The sequence below is a fragment of the Carex rostrata genome, chromosome 30, assembly GCF_964058835.1.
Source record: "Carex rostrata chromosome 30, lpCarRost1.2, whole genome shotgun sequence".
NCBI classification, from domain to species: domain Eukaryota; kingdom Viridiplantae; phylum Streptophyta; class Magnoliopsida; order Poales; family Cyperaceae; genus Carex; species Carex rostrata.
In genome coordinates, this window is record NC_135947.1 from 2327090 (window position 1) to 2336757 (window position 9668).

Genomic DNA, 9668 nt, shown 5'->3' on the forward strand with positions numbered 1-9668 from the left:
TGGCATATATAATTTATAAATTTGTAGAAATAGAATGAATGATGACTTGAATTTCTAAATATTTACAATCTGCTTTGTCATGCAATATTTAATTTATATATATGGTATAGGTGCATAAGGAAAGAGTCTCAAAAGATAGGTACGGAATAAACAGAAGATTTGCTTGTAGTCAGGCAAGTTTTCTCTCTCTCTTAATGAAATTGTAGTTAATTATATTATTAATTGCATAGTTATTAGTATAGTATTGTTTTATGATCCAACTAAATCGGAATATTTAGTATGCCTTTTAGGTCTATACCCGTTCAAAATTAATCCGATAGGGATTAATTTTGAATAGTCCCCGGTTTGGGATTGCTCTTTGAATGCTTTGTCTCAGTTAGGATGTGAAGAAATGTCTATGAATTTAGTACTTAAGAAAGGTTTGGTATAATTTTCCCCTGTTGTTCCTACGAGTACGTATTGAAACTTGTCCAATAGAATGTGTTTCTAACGCGTACTCGGGGAACTAAGGGGAAATGCTGCCGAATTTTTCATAAATATATATTAGATCCATAGACATTTCTTCACTACTGAGACATAGCATTCAAAGAGTGGGATAGGATTGTACACCGGCCCTTTGTAAGTCCCAAAAGACTAACGACTTTGGACCTATTTATATTTAATGTCATTATTTCATTGAAGCGAAAGAGTAAATAGCAAGACATAACTTTAATTTTAGTTTTGACCTCGTGTGCATTTTATTTAATTTAGACCTAACCAATGCAAGTCAAGGCAAGGCAGGGCAAGCGAAGCGTCTTCTCTCTCTATCTGGTACGTATGTTTAAATTCATAGTTTATGTAGTGTAGATGCCACTTGTATGGCTGTATACAAGTCCTGTTGCATGGATGATGCAACAATTGATTGTGATTTCTTCCATGACTTGCTTTAGCGGGCACGAACCCAAGGGCGCGCACCGAGACAGGAGCAAACACAAGGGCGCAAACCCAGATGGAGCGATGAGCTGTTTCAGCCTACCCATACGAACAAGAAGACGGGGGAATACGTTAGTACTAAGGCTAAAAATGCACAGGTAATAGTACTTTCGAATCGTTGTATAAAATATCATGGTTCATGTTGTACGTAAACATTATTGTTATATTTTATAAAATTTGTAGCTAAAATATGAGAAAGCTATGAAGGACAAGTATGGAGAGGATAAAGAGAAATGGCCCAGATACCACGGCGATCTCTGGTTCACTACGGGCGTTGATGATCAGAATGCCCACGCCGATAACTATGGTCTCGGTGCTCTAGGTAAAATAAACTTTCTTTGAAATTTGAAATTTATTTTTAGTTTTGTCAGATAATACTAATTGTCTTACATTTAATGTCTCAGGCAAGACGAGAGGCATGTTTCGCTTTGGTGGATCTAGCAGTGCTCAGTCACAGTCATATTCTTCTATGCCGCCATCGACGCATCTCACAGAAGAAGATATTGAGAGGATATCTTCCCGGGTACTTGATAGGATGGAGGCTCGCATCGAGGCTCGGTTCAGAGCTTCTTCGGTACGAAATTTAATCGTTTCAGTATGTTCTGAGACCGACGACACAACTATCTGCGACCGGAAAATCGGTCGCAGAAAGTCCTTTCTGTCGTAGTGTTAGGAGACCAAATTTACATTTTTTTTTAGAATATTTCTAAATCACTATTTTTTATGGTCTAGAATCCGTCCAAAAATAATGTTTTTCTACCTATCTAAAAAAATAGTAAAAATATTTCAAAAAATATAAAATTTAGTCTCCAAGCACAAAGAGCAAAGAGGAGGGGTCCACTTATATATATATAGAGGTTGGCTGATATCAAAACGTTTGCACCATGGCTTCCGGGCAACCAAGTCGTTTTCTGATTTTTAAAGTCCAAATGATCGATCCAAACCGTTAGATGTGATCCCTATATTAAAATGTGCTTGGAGACCAAATTTTACTCTTTTTTTTAAAAAAATTTACTATTTATTAAGCCATTTTGAAAATCGCTGATCTAACGATGCCTTCTGGTTTTACTATTTGGTTAAGCTACCATTGAATTAGTGATTTTCAAAGTGGCTTAATAAATAATAAAAAAATTCAATAAAAATATAAAATTTGGTCTCTAAGCACATATTAATATAGGGATCACATCCAATGGTTTGGATCGATCATTTTGGACTTTAAAAATCGAAAAACAACTTGGTTGCATGGTAGCCGTGATGCAAACATTTTGATATGAGGCAACCTCTATATATATATATATATATATAGAGAGAGAGAGAGAGAGAGGTTGGCTAAGATCAAAGTGGTAGTTCGTGAGCTTTGGTGCTACCAATTCGTTTTTCAATTTTTAAAGTTCAAAATGTCGATCCGAACCGTTAAAGTTGTTCTCCATATTAAATTGTGCTTGGAGACCAAATTTTACATTTTTCTGAATTTTTTTACTATTTATTAAGCCACTTTGAAAATCGCTGATCCAACAGTGGCTTAACAAAACAGTAAAATCAGAAGCCACCGTTGGATCAGCTGTTTTCAAAGTGGCTTAATAAATAGTAAAAAAATTCATAAAAATGTAAAATTTGGTCTCCAAGCACAATTTAATATGGAGAACAACTTGAACGGTTCGGATCGACGTTTTGAACTTCAAGAATTGAAAAACGAATGGGTAGCACCAAAGCTCAGGAACTACCACTTTGATCTTATCCAACCTCTCTATATATATATATATATATATATATATATATGAGTCAATCCGAACCGTTCAAAATAATATTTATACTAAAAAATGCATGGAGATGAAATTTTATATATATATATATATATATATATATATATATATTTTTACTATTTTTTAAGATGGGTACAAAATCACTGTTTTTGAACCGTTCAAAAAATAGTGATTTTCTACCCATCTTAAAAAATAGTAAAAAATTTCCAAAAATTATAAAATTTCATCCCTAGCCATATTTTAGTATAGAGATGAGCTACGGTGAGTTGTGAAGTAAAACGTGTTTCTACTTCACATCGTATTTTTATTTTGAAAGTCCAAACGGCCGATCCGAACCATTAGATGTGATCTCCATATGAAAATGTGCTCGGAGACCAAATTTTACATTTTTTGGAAATTTTTTACTATTTATTAAGCAATTTTGAAAACTATTGTTTTGCTGTGAACAGTAAAAATTTCTGGACCATCGGATTAGCGATTTTCAAAATTGCTTAATAAATAGTAAAAAAATTCCAAAAAATGTAAAATTTGGTCTCCAAGCAAATTTCAATATGGAGATCATGTTGAGCAGTTCGGATCGGTCGTTTGAATTTTCAAATCGCAAAATATGAGTGTGAAGTAAAATAGTCGTTTTACTTCGCAACTCACCGTAGCCCATCTCTTTTAGTATATATATCATGTTGAACGGTTTAGATCAATAATTTGGACATTGCAAATTAACAAAGATATAAAATATGAAGTATGATAATGTATGAAAGACATGAGGTATTGGAACCCTGCTACGGCCATTTTTTTATAAATGCCCCGACCACCAGGCCCACGGGCGGTTCACTGTGCATAGCTGACCGCTCGCCCAAGGAGCGGTTCTCTATGGATCCCTATAAATACAATTTTTTTGTCTCTCATGTCCACTCCAAACCCATTCTAAACCCACTTCAAAGGTAGAGAAGAAGAAAGAGAGAGCGCATGCGATTTTTCAGGGGATTTCGGACGATTTTCTGGGCGACTACAGCTATAGGTATTTTTTTAAAATTTCTTTTTAATTATTTTATAATTAGCCATTGATTATTGTACCCGTAGTATATAATTATTGTACAATTAGTCTTTAATTACTGTCATAATTAACTTTGAAATTGCTATTTAGAATCAATCGATTATCCTGTAATCCTTATGTAATTACTTCTTAAATGTAGTTTGTCAAGAAAAAAATATTAATTGCACTATATGTGAGCAACAAACTAATTCGGGGTGCAGAGGGCGTGTATTACATGAAAGATGTCAAATTTGGCTTCCAGTCTTTTTGTATACTAGTTGGGGTTCATACCAGTTGGGGTTTACACCAGTCTTTTCATATACTAGTATCTTAAGTTCCAGAAATGTGGTACTAACATTAACCTTGAAGTCAAATTCGGCATCTTTCGTGTAATACACACCCTCTGCACCTTGAATTAGCTTGCCGCCTACATACAGTGCAATTAATATTTTTTCCTTGATAAGCTACATTTAAAAAGTAATTACATAAGGATTACAGGATAATCAGTGATTCTAAATAGCAATTTAAAAGCTAATTATGACAGTAATTAAAGACTAATTGTACAATAATTATATACTACTGGTACATTAATGAATGATTAATTATAAAATAATTAAAAATGAATTGATCTTACCCTAGCTGCTACCGTAAGGAGAATGAATTGATCTTACCCTAGCTGAATGGTACAGAATTTTCAGATCTTACCCTTACCCATTAAGAATTGATATTACCCTATTTAATCCTTACTTATTAAAATTATCGGGTAACGAAATAGTAGATGGTGAATAACGAATAATAGTAATATAATAATTAGTTTTATTATATTTTACAAATAGAACATCAAAACTCATTTATTTTGCACATGTGCAATGACATTACTAATAAAAAAATTAAAATTAAAATAAATGTGCAATTAATTTTAACTAAATTGTATTTTTTACAAAATATGAGAATTCAAAAATAAAATATATCATTCGATAGATCATGATAGGCTATTTCGTACCTGTTACCATAATAGGCCATTTCGTACCCGTTACCATAAAGAGCATGCATGCATGTGTCTGTGTGTGTAAATCATAAAAATCTTAAAACATTAACCGAATGCCAAAGCAAGTTTGCAATATTAAGTTTGTATATGGGTATGTGTAAATCATAAAAGTCTTAAAACATTCATTGATCTAGGGGTGGCAATGAGCTAGCTCGGTCCGAGCTAGGCCCTGGCTCAGCTTTTTAATTCTAGATCAAGCTACAACCGAGCGAGCTGGACCTAGGGCATCCGAGCTAAAACCTCAGCTTGAACTCATTACAAGCCAGCTCAAGCTAGCTCGCGAGCTGACGAGCTGGCTCACTGGGTCTAACTGAATCTTATTTTAAGAATAAAGTAAATTAGACATACTTTTTGGATTGAGCTGAACCGAGCTGGATTGAGCTAGATAGTGTAAATGCACACAAATTCATACAAATTTGCAAATTGATGCCTAGCCGAGCTAGCTCGTGAGCTGGCGAGCAAGTTAGACTCCTGCTTGAACTCGTTAATTTTGAACCGAGCTAGTAGTGAGCTAGCTCGTTAATAGCTCAGTCCAATAACAAACGAGCTATTAGCGAACAAATCAGGTACAAGTTACGACTGAACCACGAGCTATGAGTTCTTTTTCCACTCCTACACCGATCATTTGGAAATTATTAGCATCTGATTCTACAATTAATTTATTAGAGCTTCAGGGAAATTTCATGTACTTCCCTCAAAAACTTTAAAATTACATATTTTCCTCTTCTAAAAGTTTAAAACTCACATAAATACCCATTTAATTGTCTTTTCTATATATATTAAACTCATTTTATATTTATAAAATACACATTTTATCCTTTAATAATTTTTTTTTAAAATATGTAGCATATTTTTGAAAAATTATCCGTCTTTTAGAAGGAAATATTAAATTTCTAAAGTTCTAAGACAATACATTTCCGTGTCCGAGTTAATGCATGTCGGTTTTTAAAAACGATATCGCACCGAAGAGATATTTATTAATGCATGGTTCGTCAGTGTTAACTGTTAACAATTTTAAATTCTATTTTATATTAAATATGAATTATTAAAAAAAGTAAAAATAATTCATTAGAGATAATTATGTACTCTATATTAAATATGAACCATATACAAACAATATATAATAACTAAAAGTTATGTGGATCTTCTAACAGTACTAGATAATAATTAGTTACGAACTTATTATGAATAATATTACAACATACTATTAATAGTTAACATCAAAATGAATCCTTGGAGTTTAGAAAATTGTATAGGAGTTTAGAAGATAATTAGAGGATTACATTACTCTTATTGTAAACTGTTGAATATAAACTCCTGTAATAATTTTTCATTGAATCAATGAATATGCCTACGGACTTTGAATATATATATAAAAAAAAATGAATCCTTGTCTGTTTCTCACATGTTTCCAATGTTAGTCAAAAAAGTCAAAGAATCAAAGCAATACAATTCTAATGCAATTCTTTGTCGATATCTCGCATCTTTTTGGATTATTTTGATTTAGTCAAATGTATTAATTTATAAAGGACCAAAGAAAATTAACGCATACAGCCATGCGGAAAGTGATGGGTTTTTTTTTCTTCCGACTTTGTTAATGACAAGTACGTATGCTGAAAAATAGTGGAACATAAATGAGGGACCATTGACTGGAGGTCATCCGAAGAAATCATGTTAATTATAAAAGTTATAGACTTACAGTAAATGAATACTGTAGAGTGGCTATTAGTTCAAAATTAGAGAAACTCCAGCATTGGTTTGAAATTAATCAATTGATTTTAATTTCACATGCCAAAATATATGCTTGTAGTTATATATTCTAAAACTATGTCATTATATTAATTTGTACAAAATGAAAAATAATTAAAAAAAAACAACATGAGTGTGTCATATATTTAGTTATGCTCCATATCACTCTATTCTCTTCACAAACTTTCCGAATCTGCTCCACCGTCATTCGAGAGGTACATTTAGAGTTTCGTAGGTTTTTTTTTTTTTTTGCCTTTGGAGTCGCGTGGGAGAAGAACAACTTTCTGATGTTCGATATCGTGATTCCTTCATTGTTAGATATATGTAGGATCTATTATATGAAGATTAATGGATATATTGACGAATCATGAATTGGAGGGAAGTTAATATATGAATTTAAGACCGGAGTGTATGGTCCGCCACGTGGTCCAGCAGGCACGCGGCCTGGATTTAGTGGACCGTACGTGATACATGTATCATGAAAAATATAAAATGAAGAAGAAATATTAATTGATTGGTGTCAATCTTATATACAAATGCAAAAGAAATAAAACTTCAACACAATAGACTGAAAAAAAAAAAAAGATTTGAACACATCAGACAGATAAAGAGACAAAAAGATTATCACGAGCTTTGCTTTCTTCAAGGATTCAAATGCCTTCTGCAGAAGGGAAAACGAGAGAGACGCTAACAAGTAGGAAGATAATACAAAGCATTGGAAGAGCTTTCATTGCCATGTCGAATCCCGCTTGTAGTGGTTTCCTTTAATTTGTGGTAGTGGTACATCGTTTTTTTTTTTAGTTACCACTCCAATAAATCCGAATTAAATGAATACCATCCATTCATTTCGAATTTAGATTCCACCACATTTGCAGACTGAATCTGCGCACAAATTCCGAACCCGTTCGCATACTGGGCTTGCACACGCATCCGTGCGCGTACTGGATCGGCGCACCGACCCGTTTGCACTCTTGGTCTGCGTTCCTACCCGTTCGACCATTTCCTTTAAATTTTTAACAGGCGATGATGTAACCAGAATATTATTCTTTTGATTTCGTTTTCCTGTGGCGGACAGAGGTACAGTTGTTAGTGTAAAAAGATTTATCGATAACGAACTAAATCAATACCTTTCAAATATGTTGTCTATAATAAGTTCTGTATAGAATATAGTGAAATATATGCATTTACTGGTCATTCAACAAAAGTTTGGAATATTGGCAATTCAGTTTTAGTTGTTAATGATCAAATATATTGAGCTGTGAAGTATCACTGTTATTGTTATCGGTAATATAGCCCTTTATTATGGAAGCAGCTAACAGTCATCGGCCCTCAGTCCCCCGAAAATTCCCGGACTTTTTACACTAATTCTATAAATAAGTTTATTAGATCTGGTAATACTATGAAAACAATCCTATAAACAAGTTTAATGGATATTTTGCAGATGAAACCGCATGGTCCCAAATGAAAACGCGTGAAAGCTGTTGAAAACGTGTGGTCAACGAACAAAGTACAATTGAAGTACAATCGGCAGTTAAACTCGGGACCACCTTCTGTGACCATAAACATATTATCCTGTGAACATACAAATATTATCCTGTGAACATACACGTATTATCCTGTGAACATACACATATTATCCTATTAACATACAAATATTATCCTGTGAACATATACATATTATCCTGTGAACATACACATATTATTCTGTTAACATACATATTGTACTTGAAATTATGGCAGTTGAAAGCGCGTTGTTTCCGGGTATGACAGTTGAAAGCGCATGGCCGAAAAAGTACTTTGAGAGCGCGTTGGAACTAAGCTAAAAAGGGAAGGATTTTATACGCGGAGATTTTCGGGGTTTAGGGTTTTTTATACGCGGAGATTTTCGGGGAACTGTAGCCCGAGGGACGTTACCTTTTCACCTTTATTAAATGTTTTATAATCTCGATATTAAAATGTTATACGAGTAGCTGCATATAGTGAATGCCACCGAACGGGTAGGAAAGCTATTAGCTGCGCACCGCCCGTTAAAAATTTAAAGGAAATGGTCGAACGGGTAGGAACGCAGACCAGGGGTGCGAATGGGTCGGTGCGCCGATTCAATACGCGAACGGGTCAGTTCGCAAGCCCAAGCTGTGAGCGGATCGGTCCGCAGGCCCAGTACGTGAACGAGTTCGGAATCCGTGTGCGGATTCGGTCTGCGAATGTGGTGGAATCTGAATTCGAAATCAATGAGTGGTATTTATTTAATTCTGATTTATTGGGGGTGGTAACTAAAAAAAACGGAGTGGTACATAACCACCCAAAGGAAATTAACGCATACAGCCTTGCGGGAAGTGATTTTTTTTTTCTCTGTTTTTTTTTTTGACGGATTGGGACTTTGTCAGTGACAACTATGTTGAAAAGTAGTGTAAATCTTGTCAAAAAAAAAAATTAAAAAATAGTGTAAATCATAAATGAGGGACAGTTGAATGGAGGTCAACCGAAGAAATCATGTTAATTAGAAAAGTTACAGACTTGCACTAAATTAATATTGTAGACTAGCTATTAGTTCAAAATTAGAGAAACCCCAGCATTTGGTTAGAAATTTATTAATTGATTTTAATTTCACATGCCAAAATAAATGCTTGCACGTTATATATTCTAAAATGATGTAATTATATCAATTTGTAAAAAATGAAAAATAATTAGAAAAACAAAATGAGTGTGTCATATATTTAGTTATGCTCCATATCACTCTATTTTCTAATTATTTTTCATTTCTCTTCGCGAACTTTCTGAATCTGCGCTCCACCGTCATCCGAAAGGTAGATCTAGGGTTTCGTAGGTTTTTTTCACCTTTGGAGTTGCGTGGGAAAAAGAGCAACTTTATGATGTTCGATATTGTGATTTTTTTTTTTCATTGTTAAAGATATCTAGGATCTATTATATGAAGATTAATGGATATATTGACTTATCACAACTTGGAGGGAAGTTAATAAATCCCATTCAATGATTATTAGTAGTCATGCATGTTATCATAAGAAAAAAAAATCTCTTGTTACGGACGATTATTTTCAAAGTATAATTAAGGATTACGAATCATATTAATTTCACAGCTCAA

General features: G+C 33.6%; 1 protein-coding gene across 1 annotated transcript; it reads left to right on the forward strand.

Moving 5' to 3' along the window:
- The first annotated feature begins 734 nt into the window (after positions 1-734).
- LOC144546623 (uncharacterized) lies at positions 735-1639 on the forward strand. Its single transcript, XM_078295165.1, has 4 exons — positions 735-810; positions 930-1070; positions 1156-1294; positions 1377-1639. The coding sequence occupies exons 1-4, from the start codon at positions 760-762 to the stop codon at positions 1637-1639; spliced, it is 594 nt and encodes a 197-aa protein (XP_078151291.1). The 5' UTR covers positions 735-759.
- Positions 1640-9668: the final 8029 nt, after the last annotated feature.

Coding starts and splice junctions, on each gene's coding strand:
- LOC144546623 (XM_078295165.1), top strand. CDS start 760: ATGCAAGTCAAGGCAAGGCAGGGCAAGCGAAGCGTCTTCTCTCTCTAT. Junction 1,071..1,155: donor CTAAGGCTAAAAATGCACAG/GTAATAGTACTT, acceptor TAAAATTTGTAG/CTAAAATATGAGAAAGCTAT. Junction 1,295..1,376: donor CTATGGTCTCGGTGCTCTAG/GTAAAATAAACT, acceptor TTAATGTCTCAG/GCAAGACGAGAGGCATGTTT.